At 42.6% G+C, this 13,043-nt stretch overlaps 1 protein-coding gene across 1 annotated transcript; it reads left to right on the top strand.

Moving 5' to 3' along the window:
• Positions 1–381: 381 nt before the first annotated feature.
• fgf5 (fibroblast growth factor 5) lies at positions 382–13,043 on the top strand. Its single transcript, XM_067522584.1, has 3 exons — positions 382–1,219; positions 3,950–4,053; positions 9,680–13,043. Exons 1-3 carry the CDS (start codon positions 1,012–1,014, stop codon positions 10,052–10,054), a joined length of 687 nt encoding a protein of 228 aa, XP_067378685.1. The 5' UTR covers positions 382–1,011; the 3' UTR covers positions 10,055–13,043.

Here is a 13,043-nt window from a genome sequence, read left to right as displayed (position 1 = left end):
CAGGTTAAGGGCTGTGTACAGGCTACACCCCCTCCTCCCCCACTTTCAGCTGGGGGATTCAGCTCTACAGGTTTCCATCTTTTGTAATACATGTGTCTCCTTCCGATGCAATCAGGGGAGGATTGAACCTGTGACCTTCAGGCAGCTATAAAAAGCTGTTTTTCGTTTTTCTTTTACTTATAACTAGAAAGGTCAGACTAAGCACAATGATTTAGTGTGTGGACCTTTTACAAATATGGTAGATTTTGAGAGCATAAAGAGGGAATGAGGGATAAAATGAAAGATGTGTGTTGTTCATACTGGTGCACAGTCTATCTGATAATCACATTATGTCTTTTTGACATCGTGCACTGCTCTTCTGAGCATTGACACACTCTCCTGTAGCCATGTGGTTCTATCAGATGATAACGTGGTCTAAAGTCTATAAATAAGGCTGCCTGGGTTTCCCGGGGAGCCAGTGTTCCAGCTTTCCTGCACCACCTGAGGATCTCTGCTGCGCGAACCTGACCGTCCTTCCGTCTGCGCCCTACGCCTCATTACTTGGGTTCAGTTCTTCTTCTTTGGGAAAAAAAAAAAAAGCTCCTGCATAAGTATCAGTCTTTCGTGTGTTTTCAAGTTAATCGCTTTCGCAATCTGTTAAAATGTCTCGCTGTGCGTAAAATGCCGCGCTCGGTGCGTCCTGGCGCGGACATTTCCCTGGAAAATGTGCGGTGTCGGTCGCGTTCCCTTCACGCCCCGCCGCTGTGGATCGGTACTGAGCAGGAGTGGCACCCCGGCGACAAAATCCGGATGAAAGAGCGTTCTTTAGGGCTCAGGCATGCATCGAGTAGTGAGATCATTGGCGTTATAAATATCCCCGTGCCAGCACAACAGCTCCAGCTACTGCAGCCGGGGTAATGCCCAGGGGCTCTGCATGCGTGCGTACCGTGCGCACGGTTTATCGGTGCCCACACCTCAGGAGCGACACCAAAATGCTAGAAGTGGACTAGCGAGTGTCTCGTTTTTGGAAGAATGAATGTTTCTCTTTACCTTGTTACCTTCGCTCACCTGATTTGCGCCGCCGGAGCTGGGCACGTCTCTTTGGAGCGCCAGCTTCTGGAGGAGGGGATCCGTTCGGGACGCAGGACTTGCAGGCTCTACTGTAGGGTTGGCATCGGCTTCCATCTGCAGATTCATCCCGACGGCAGAGTCAACGGCAGCCATGAGCCCAACCAGCTGAGTAGGTTATTCACCCGGAACATTTTACTTACTGCATTATACACGTCTGACGTGCTGAAGAGTCCGGTGCCCCCCGCTGAGAATGCGCACTCGAGTCCACAGTACATTCTTGCATTTGCTCTGATTAATCGCCTTCTGTTTGCAGCTAAATCTATTTCAAATGACATCCCAGGTTAGCAGGTTAGAACAATGATGATTTACACAGGAAGAGTTGAGGGGCGCGCACCTAAACTTAGGTTTGAGCCCCGTGAAATGTCTGAGCAGCGGCCATCTGGTTGACGTGTTTGTGTCTCTCCGGGATGTTGGCAGGTAGACTATTTGTGGAAGTAACAGGTGCGGCCGTGAGACACAGGGATGTGTTGGATTTCCCATTAGCACCACTGACTGTGATTACAACAACAACAAAAAAAAAAAAAACAGGACAATTGTGAAACTGTGTAGTTTGTTTAGCATGAAAATTGCTGGATTTGGCTTGAGAGAAAAAAAAATAGCTCACACACGGAGCAACATTAAACAACATGTCTGGGAAAACACTTTGCCAGTTGATACAAAGGATATGAGATTTTTGCAGCTCACACTGACGTGATGCATGTTTCCACGGTCCTATGGACTGTGGATATTTTAGGCTTGTACCAAAGTCAACTGGAAGGTTAAAAAAGCAGCCAAACACACATTTTAAAGAGGACTTTGTTTGTCATAGTCTAAACACACTGTATTTCACATATATGACATATATTGAAACATGATTTCAGAAACCAGTCATACAAGTTAAACTATCTTGAGTCAACTGACTTCTTAATCAAAATGTTTAATATCTTAATTTAACATTATTTAACTCAAATGAATGAATAATACTCACAAACAGTCTACAGACTCCACTGCGTCCCAAACTTACGATATGAACGGTGGATATTATCAGCACACGCCAGTTTACAGCTGCCACCAAATATCAGCACGACCTTTGACGAAACCAACTGGGAAAAGCTTAAATACAGATTTTTTCCAGTTTAGTTTTTTACCCCACTGCTCATGCGCTGACAAAACAGGCCAAAGTGCACTTGTGCCTCCATTCCACGGCCCCCCTTTTTGAAGAGTTGTCAGGTTACAAGGATTTCAATGCGACAGCCATGTGGCTTTGAAGCCTGCATGACAGCGCTGGAGACAAGTGGGAGACTGGGCGACTTAGATTCCTAATATTCCAGATCGCCGTTCGAAAGAAAACCTCTGGTGGTAAATAATACACAAACACTGTCAAAAACCAAACTGGCCCACTGGGTTACCACTGTCAAATACCCGTCATCCATAACAACCTTCAAAACATTCAATTAACGGTTTAATTATTGGCCCACCAGTCGTGTTTATCTCCCAAATATTCAGCATTTTTTGCCCATCACAGGCAAAAAGATGTTTTTTTCTTCCTGTGGAAACATTGTGTTTAAATGCTAACATCTGGTTTTAAGCTCCACACCTAAACTCCACAGTGCTGGATGGAAACACAAAGGATGCTAATGCCACCATTAGTCCCGCAAGCTGCACCAGCCTCAAATGTCCCTTAAATAGACTTTGCGCACAGTGCAGATTATCCCAGCATCTTCTGTGTTCCAGCACATCCAGCACAAATTACAGCTCACTTTAATGATTGGAAAAATGTTAAAATAAAATTTGAGGGTTTTTTTTATATTTGAGGACAAATTTATGAATTGAATCATACCATTATTTTTTATTATCAGGGTTAGAAGTTTACAACAATAACCACTCCTGTTGTTACCACAAAAGAGATTTAGAACAAGAAAGGAAAAACAAGAATAAAGTGTGAACTTTACGTTCATACATCTGAAAAAGTATAAAGTGGACGCAACAAATTCTTTATCGTTGACTTGTAGTTTTCACTGAGTTAAAATGAACGGAGCATATCTGCAGAAACACACTGCACCTTAACGGACAATTCACTGCTATATGTTTGATTCTTCCTACAATATTTTCTTTTGGTTTCTTACCTACAGAAAGTATTTCCACACAAAGTTGTAAAAGAAGGTTGTATCAGAATCTTCTTGTATTTGGGGTAATCCAATATTTGGGAAATGGTAAACGCTCTGTGATCCTGATATTGAACTTTTTATGGATCTAGGCCTCAGTACATGTAACTGAAGGCAATGAAACCTCCCTCTGATTTCCCGAAATTAAAATATCTCACTTGTTTTAGCTGACAAAAGCTAAGTTCCTCTGAGTGACATCACTTACAGGAACCTTCAGTTCTGATCATGTCTTCTCAGGCTATGTCATCCCACACTATTAAGTTTGTTATCATGGTCAAACTGTTTTCCTACAGCTTCCCCAGATGACATTTTCTGAACTCCTAATGATGAAAAACTCTGGGTGATGTCATCTGGAGGATTTTTTTATTTTTTTAGTTAGAAGCACAAAGAATATTTTACTATAGGAAAACCAGAGGGAAGTTTAAAACCATTCGTGTACATTTATATCTTAAAGTAAAGCTATAGGAAGTTGAAAAATTGGTGGAGTTGCCCTTTAATGTGAGGTCTCAAGACAAATTGAAACAAATTAATAAATGAAAATGAACCTTCCAAAGGTGCAGCTGAACTGGAGAACATGGTTGACATGACAGCAGATTGCGGAGGAGCAGGGAGTTTGGGAAAATGACAAGCGGAGTTAAAAATACACCCTGTCACCAGTCGATTGTCAGATCGTGTTATTTTGTTTGTGCTCGCAGGTGTCCTGGAGCTCTTTGCTGTTTCTCAGGGGGTCATCGGCATCAAAGGGGTCTACAGTAATAGATTCTTGGCCATGAATAAAAGAGGACGGCTCCACGCCACGGTAAGCACCACCCTGTACCCTTGAATTCACTCTCGGCACATGCACGCTGCTGACGGGGCAGAGTTGGTTGATGGTGAGACTTATTTGTAGATCTTTGTTATCCAATCATACGGTGGATGTTAAAGTAAGAGCATAACTACAACACCCTCAAGGTGCAATGGATTTATCAGATTGTTTGTTCCAAAGAGAACAGCTTCCCGCTGCCGCTGGAGACAACGCTGATAGGGGGGCTGAGACCAAACCAAGCAGCAATGCGCTCTAAAACCACAACGGTGACCTAAAAGAGCTTAAGAAGCTTCCAGAGAGCTGCTCGTTGGGCAGAATGAACAGACAGACAGGGATAAAGGCCGAATCTCTTGGACAGTCTCTCAGCGAAGACCTTTGTGACATTTTGTGTTCGTGTGAGAAGCGACAGAGCCACTTGTGTGATGACTGAAAAAAGGGGAGAGCTCAGAAAACCTCCGGCCACATGGATTAATTCTGGAAGGTGACTGTGGTTTGATGCAGACTTTGCAAACCTTTCTGAAATTTCAGCTGCATCGCACGGCTAGATTACTGTGTTACACATCCATCCCCAAACGTCCAGAGTACATTTCCATATTACTTACTTGTCACTTCCTGCCAATGTGCATATCTACATGTAGCGTCACAATTTATATTGGTCAAAGGGCTGTAAATCGGCATCTTATTTTGTGCAAATGGCTCGATTTCTCCATCAAAACACTTCCTCGTGTAGCTCTATTTGGCTTATTTTCCATTTCTGCAGCTTTGCATCTGTGCTGCGTTACAAAATCCCCCAATCTGACATCAGCATGTCATGGCATACCACTGTAATCTTTAGCCACACTTTTGAAGACTTCCAAATCCCCCCCCAAACACGCAGTAAGCCCAAATCTGCCCACAGCAGCTTGGCCTTGCTGCCGTAAGCAGGCCGCTCGGCCAGCGACCAGCCGCACTCACGAGTCAGCTGTGGGAGCCTTGGCAGGCGTATAGACAGAAGCGGCTCCCTATTAGCATGTGTTAATGGGAAGAGCAGATTAAGTCCTGCCTGGGACAGCTGATAATATACCAAAGAGTCAGCCACAAAGTGAAAATCAATATGCTGCATAAACAATCAGCCTGGCAAGCGACAATCAGTGAGGCGGAGAGTCCGCGAGCTGCTGTGGGTGTTCATGCTGAGTGCTGGCCATTAATGCCCCCTCAGCTCTCCGCAGTGTTTCATGAATCCCTGTCAGCAGGGAGCCACGTGGCATCTTCCATCAAAGGGAATTTCTCTGCCGCAGCTTGTTAGAAATGAACTAATGTTACTGTTACCGTGTGCGGCTCACCAGCAAATCCATAGTTTCTTGGGGTCAAAGCACATCCCAAACGAGATTTTAATATAAACGGAGCAGACGTGGATAATAAAAGACGGCAGTACAACAAAGCCAAACGGCGCCCTGCTGGGCACCGCCTCAGGCTAAAGATCCTTTTGCTGCTGCTGCTGCATTCACAGCGACCTGCATTTACAGGGGTTGGTTGTTTCATGTACCAGTCAAACAATGCGGTGGGGAATGTCCAAATGGAGGAACTGCTAAAGGAAACCTTATTAGTGCAGGGACACACCAAGCCGGCAGTTAGTCTGTCACGTCCCTCAGAGGCCAAAACACATCACAGTAGTTTGTAAGAATAATAAGTAAACGGTTGTAAATGTGCAAGCTATTAGTAACGTCTCACTCTTATCGACACTAATGAAATCATTTCAAGTTGGTATGGATACAACCAAATTAGTTACCCCATGATCATTTGCTAGGAATGAGTGAGTCTGTTAATATTCCTTTTCCCCAGAGGCTGAATCACGATGTTCTGTTGACCTGTTAATGTTGTGACTGTGTCCCGCTGTTGCCACCATCAGGTCAAATTGTCCACTCTACACAAAGTCCAATGAGCGGACGTTTGCTGAGCCCATTCCTGACCCACACAGGACAAACCTCTTTCATTTTAGATACACTGGAAATGGAACAGTCACAGCAGTTCTGCATCTCACACCCTTTCGTGGGGGATGCAATCAACTCTATCTGCTGATTGACAGCTCTGCATTTTTTTGAAGAATTTTGTTTGGCCACTGACCACAGTTCAGTTTTTTCAGAGTTTTATATTTGTTCTAATAAATGCAGTGTGTACACTAAACTACAATGTCATGTTTCGATCAGGTCTTGTTTTTGCATTATATTGTAGCTTTGCCAGTTAGTTACCTTGCACTCTGAGAGACTGGTTCTCTGGCTCCAACTACTGCACTTGGCTCTTATTTGTGCCTCCGGAGCAGCTCCGCCTCAGAAATATTTGTCAAACTAAAACTCCAATCTGTGGCTACAGCTGCATGGTTCTATTTAACTGCCTGGATGATTCGGGTGGATGTAAACCTTGGGGGCCACAGACAGGCTTAGGCCTCATGCCAGGGTGTCAGGTGACACCCTGAACCTTATCTCGTTGCGTCGTCTGTCATATTTAATATTTAGATGTTTTCATAGCGCTAACATATTGGCTGAATAATGGGCACGGAGACAGATGCACATTGCTCTGAGTGACCTACTCTTTAAGGCATCGCCAACATAATCTCATGAAAGGTTAAAAGGTCATCTGCATTAGTTGAACAAACACTGAGTGATTTGGGAGACAGAGAGGAAACTAAAAGACATCTAAAATGAACACAAAGTGCGGATAACACTTAATATTAATATTTGATTGGCTATGAAATTTCATATAGATGTTCATGAATCGTAGCTACTTTGGTGAACCAGTTAACGCCAGGAGCCAATGTCCGGGGAAATAACTCAACATGTAGTCGATGGACTGGTGCAGTTTTCTACAGATAATCATGGTTTTAAGGTTGTTTAACCCAACGACAACTTAATTTGTTTATTTCAAACATTTGCATGTTAGCATCGTTACGGTTGCGTTTTGCTTCTGATCTCAACACTAGATGCATTATTTTGTATTTCCTTGAAAAAAGCTAAACAGCTAAATTGAGAATAAAATGTTTGGTGGTGGAGTTTGAACGGGAGTGCATTATATTAAGAGATGGTTTTAATGTTTTGGCCACCCTATTTGAAACGAACGAGGGGGCCATATACAGGTGCACCTCATTAATTTGATAATGTGCCATTATCAAATTAATGCGCTATTGTCAAATGAGCGGTTTAACCAGTGACATTCCAGTCATGTCTCTATCTCTGACATGTGACACAAAAAAAATAAAATTAATAAATACTAAGGGGTCTAAATAACAATTAAAAAATATGAATTGTCTGGCATCTAATAGGTTTTATATTAAAACAAAGTTTTCTTCAAATCCCCCCCCATCCATCTCTTGGTAATAAGGGTAAGAATGAAAAGGACACGTGTGAAGAAATATAGAAAAGAAAAAATAAACAAAACAGTCATCGGTAACTCTCCACCTCTGTCCCAAGGATCATGGGAAAGCCCCCTTTAAAAGAGTGTGACCAATCCAGCAGGGCAAGAGCCAGGTTAACCAGCTGTACAAGCATTATGGTTTTAACAATAAGATCTGTGGAATCTCTCTGAGAGCAGCCATCAAATCCTACGAAACACAACAGGAGCCAAAGTTTCTTCCACGCCTGTATATGTGTGAGGCTACATTTATACATGCTCCAATGCATTTCTCTCCAATTGTGTAACTCTATCACTGGTACCGCAGCTCATATGTTGCTCAAAATGTAGTGTTCTGTTAAATCATTCAATCCACCCGTAGCAGCGACTCGAGAGCTCGATATACTTTTCTAATCGACTTGAAAAACAACAGCCAAAAGGAACATTCAGTGGCTCGGAATAACTTAAAGCTTTGTACTGTACTGCCGTGGCTGCGGCGCGCTCTCTTGTGACTGGCATGTTTACCAAATGCTGTAATGGCATCATTTTATGCTACGCTGCACTCTTCAGCAAAGCAGAACAGTTTGTTTTACTTCAGAATGGCAGGAGGTTATACAAGGAAGTCATACTGCAGCAAGTAACCAGGGATCCCTGGGTGCGTGCCAGACTTTCCTATCTGAGATCATTTTAGGTACAAAAAAGGAACATGCAGTGAATATCTGCAACTCAGTCTGTCAATGACAGCAAGGTTGTAACACATTATGCCAGAGATACAGTTTCTTCACATTTTCAGCGAAGACTGGCTGTTGTTCTGCTACAGTACTGTACATTCATGACGCGAATATCTCAATTGGTTTTTTTAACTCTACAAACAATCAGCTTTGAGGAGAATCTGCTCCGTCGGCCCATTTCACCGCCGGAGGTTTTACTAGGGACCGGGACCCCTTTCCAGAACCTACGCTTCCTGTTTTTCCACCAGAGAAACTATGGGCTAAATTTAATCCTCCAAATTGCCCTTGGCTGGAGGACAGGGAGGCATTTTCTGACAGTCCAGGAACTACCGGGGCATGTCGTGAACACGTGAACATCACTGACTGGTCAGATATTGTGTAGCATTTTATACACCTGGCATTGTCTTGGTACTTATTTCCCAAGAAGTAAAGTCCAAGAGCCTACCCTCAACACGGCAGGACCCCCCAGAAACTAAGTTCTCGAAAAGGTTTCAGGTACTGGGGAAAGGTACCTTTGGCCTATTGATGTAAAAAGCAATTGGCCACGATACTTTTGATCTACCAGTGGGCTAATTGGGTTAATCTTCCAGGGCTCTGGTCCTGCTGGAGAAATTTAAAGCACAGTACACTTACTGGGCTTTAATCCCAGACAGGTTCCTGGGCCTTTATTTCCTAGGAAAAAAGTAACAAGAACTTGGGAGTGGAAACACAGCTTATGGCAAGCTCTCTGCCCCCGCCCCTTTATCCCGGCTCCAAAGGACTGAAACTAAACTCGACTGCCAGTTTTCCCTAAATGATTCAAAAATGTCTACAGACATCAACATATATATACCATCAGAATGATTTCAAAAATATTACAATCATATGAAAACTCAGCATTTATGCTCTGCTGTTGCAAACTGTATAACATGTGCTTTGGAAACGTATAACATTCAAATTTTGTGACGATAACATGGATAACAGCTCCTAAGAATTACACTAATCCTTCAACTAGACACTGCATTTTGTAAGCTTGACTTCTGGACTGCTTTGTAACCTCGTAGCCATCTAAAGCTTCATGAAACTGACCATCTGGCTTTGATCACAAATAGCAGTATATTAGAATGAGTGTAGACTTGTGCTGGATTGGGAGTAACAAATAAAGTGTCTTCAGGGGGGCAAATCAGGGAGAGCAGATACGTTTTCAGATGTCTGATGGTCAGAGCTTCCATGTAAAGAAACAGAAGCCATTCGTTTTTCTTTCCATTACTTATAGGTAATTATATAAGAATCAGCTAACGAGAGGAACACGGGGGTTAGATTACATGGTAGCATGCAAATACAAATCCCCACATGTTCTGCAGCTGAGTTTTGTTTATATGTGAACAGATTCAGAATTAGGTACCAAGAAATTCAACATGTGGAACCACTTATAAAAGGTAGCCAATTTAAATTTTTCTTAATCACGCATAGTCTCACTGACTGAGCTGAGCTGCATAAACCCCCAACACAAAGGACTAAACGCCTATATTTCCCTGTCTTTGTAGGAAGGGTTCACGGACGACTGTAAGTTCAGGGAGCGTTTCCAGGAGAACAGCTACAACACCTATGCCTCAGTAATCCACAAGAACCAAAGGACGGGTCGGGAGTGGTTCGTGGCCCTCAACAAGAGAGGGAAAGCCAAAATGGGCTCAAGCCCACGGGTCAAGTCCCAGCACGTCTCGACGCACTTCTTGCCCAGAGTCAGCCTGCATGACAACAGCGAGCGAGGCTTCACCATCACAGACAGAAGCAAAGAAAGAAGAAAAACCTCACAGCCGCCGCCGCCGCCCAGAGCTCCTCTAGCAAAGGCTAACATCCATGGAGGAGCGGCACCAAAACGTACTCAAGTCAAGTACTGGCCCAAGTACCGGTTTGGATGAATGACATTAGAGTTGGCTCGATCTTAGGGATATAAGTAATGGATGTGCCCAGAAAACTGACAATGGTCATTTATCACATACAAAGCATTCCGGATACTTTTGAAACGTGTGAAAAACCTTGAAAGGCTGCCAAAGCTGGGAGCTGTTCTTCCGCTTGAGTTGAGGATGTTCCGTTCTGTTTAATGCCATGTTTGCACGTGATGAACTTTGTCCCAGACGGAACACAAGCCCTTCAAAATAAGATGCTGTTAAAAACACTCTTTCTGCGTAAACACATGCTTTTGAATTACACAGCAAATATCCAAATTGTTCTGCTCACCATGTACCTCCATCATTTGTAGGTTGGTAAGGTACTGTATTAAAATGATTGGGCAGGTGCGGACTAGAAAGACAGATCTAGTTGTATTTTTTGTGCTAGAAACAAGGCAGTAGAATTTGATTTGATAGCAGGAGTTGTGTCTTTATTAAATTCTTAAATTTCTTATGATATTTATTTTATATGTATATAGATAAAAATTGAAGTACATGAAGGAGGAATGATTTACGGTATAACGCTTTGGGTGGTGTCACCATTTTCTTCATCATTTGCAACAAGAGAAACTGAATACAGGTGTATTTCTTTAATTAGTGATTTAAAATAATGTGGAGTCTATCCCAGGTCTCATTGGGCGAGAGGTAGGGTCCACCCTGGACAGGTCACCAGTCTGTCTCAGGGCCAACACAAAGAGACATACACAGACAGACAACCAGTCCCAAATCCCAATGTAGAGTCATCAATTAACTTAACACGCACCAGATTCGAACCAGTGACCTTCTAGCTTGAGAGGCAGCACCACTAACGACCTCAACACTGTTCCCTCCCTACAGGTGCCCCCTCGCTATTGGTCAAATGATAAATGGCAACAAAAGCAAATTTTCAAAGTCTCCCGCTTCAATATACACATCAGCCAACTGTTCCTTCCCTAGAACCCGACTTGTGATATTCAACATATTCAACCTGTGATACGCTGCACTCCCACTTCTCCTGGACAGCTGTGGGGGATCAAAGAGAAAAGTGTTCATGCAAACTATCATTTTAGCAACCGGCTGTCCTCCTATAAAATCCAGAGTCATGACCTCACGGGGAGAGTGTGTCACCACTGTCACTGTATGGAGGGACAAGCAGAGAACGAATGGAGCCGTGATTTGGGGAAGGTTTAAGTTGAAGGTGTATCACATGGCAAACAGCCGTGGAACAACCATGACTGGGTTTGGTTGTGATGAGCAAAGAAAGAAGGATCTGCCTGAGAGCATGAAATACAAATTAAATGTAAATGTTTGAAGTGTTCAAGCGATCTAGAGAGAATCAGCACTGCCTGAAAAATGTCTCACAATCCCACATAAACATCATAGCAGTGTATGACACTTTGACACTGACGTGGTGCAAAATATAACTGTACACTCAGTAACTGCATAAAATACTGACAGAGACCCACAGCACATTAGATAGTGTAAACCATGGGGTAAGAACCAAGCAGGTCGGGGCCCTGCTGTGCTGCTAATGTACTCAACTTATTTAAAATGTGGAATCTGCCACCTGCAGAGCGGGTGGTGTGGCTCCCACTGTGAAGTCACCGCTGACCCTGTAATGAGCTACTCCAGGAGGAGCCCACCACTGCCCAAATAACATTCCTGTACAATTAAACAGCAAACACAATTATGTCTCTTGAAAAACATAAGAACCGTATGTTGGCATATAACCTAAATGGCGAGCTACAAATATGTTAATACAGAACATATCAATAAAAGGCAGCAAAATATCCAGTTGCAGTTTAGTTGTATAGGAACGTAATTTTTTAGGACATAGGGTTGACGTCTGACTTAAAGCTGAGTTGACTTCCTGCAGCTCCATAGGAAGTAAAAACCTTGTTCGGAAATTTACACATAATTGTGAAACATCCCACTGAAATTTCACGTGTGCATCAGCAGCCTCTTCCCCAGTTTAGTGATATCTACAAAAGAACTTTCACTCTATTTACGTTCCCAATGGCGGCCATTACTTTTTGCGAGGCAGCGCAGTAAGAGAACATGTATTGAGTAGGTCGTGAATAATCCAAGTTTTATGTTAATACTGTTTGACAGAAGAATGATGGGAATCTGGGTTTGTAAAGAAAACCACTTTGGGGGAATAAAATGTCACATGTTTAAATTACACTCAATATTTCTAAAAAATATTTCTAAAAACTCTAATGCAGAGTGACCCAGCCGTGCTCGCATAAGGTCCAGCTGTGGCTATGTATTTATCACGATAATTGATTCTCTGACTATACTTATATTCAGCATCCACGAAGTTGTAAAGTAAAACTGTAGCTTCGACTCGGGTTCAGGGTTCAAGCCACTAAACTCGTTGCAGTGGACATTCAGTTCATCTTTTAAGGCAGCACAGAAATACAAATCGGCCACTGTTGACAATGATCAGTTAGAAAATTGTATACGTGCACATTTATCCACATCTGCCAAAACACTTTAAAAAGACAGAAAATCAAAGAACGGGTTTATAAGACAATAAGAAAAATGATGACAGGGTACGACCCAACAGTGGTTAATGGTTACGAGATAATTTAATAAAAATAGAGTGAAACCCAAAACTTGTTATTTAAAGAAACAACAAAACGTCACATTCAGGTGTTTCAAAGGTTCTTTTATACAGTATATAGGGTTCAGACAGTGGAATCGACCCACTGTCATCTGTTTCTTTGCCTCAACGTACAGCAACAGTGTTCAGAATGAGCATGTTACTAATCTTTCAGACTGTATTTATTTTTGCTTATCAGTCAACAGAAATCTTCAGCTGCATATAATCTGAAGCTCTTTGTTCTTTAATGATCCGTCTTGTCATTATGCTGTGTGGTCCTCATACACATCCCAAAGAAGTATTTTTTCTACCAAATTTTTTAAATAAATCTATGTATGGAGAAAAGTTCTTATGTAACATGACTAATAAAATTCA

Source organism: Channa argus, chromosome 11 (assembly GCF_033026475.1).
Source record: "Channa argus isolate prfri chromosome 11, Channa argus male v1.0, whole genome shotgun sequence".
Taxonomy (NCBI): Eukaryota; Metazoa; Chordata; class Actinopteri; order Anabantiformes; family Channidae; genus Channa; species Channa argus.
Note: the sequence above shows the minus strand (reverse complement) of the source record. Positions and strands in the feature narration are given on the sequence as shown.

Coding starts and splice junctions, on each gene's coding strand:
- fgf5 (XM_067522584.1), top strand. CDS start 1,012: ATGAATGTTTCTCTTTACCTTGTTACCTTCGCTCACCTGATTTGCGCC. Junction 1,220..3,949: donor CCATGAGCCCAACCAGCTGA/GTAGGTTATTCA, acceptor TTGTGCTCGCAG/GTGTCCTGGAGCTCTTTGCT. Junction 4,054..9,679: donor GAGGACGGCTCCACGCCACG/GTAAGCACCACC, acceptor CTGTCTTTGTAG/GAAGGGTTCACGGACGACTG.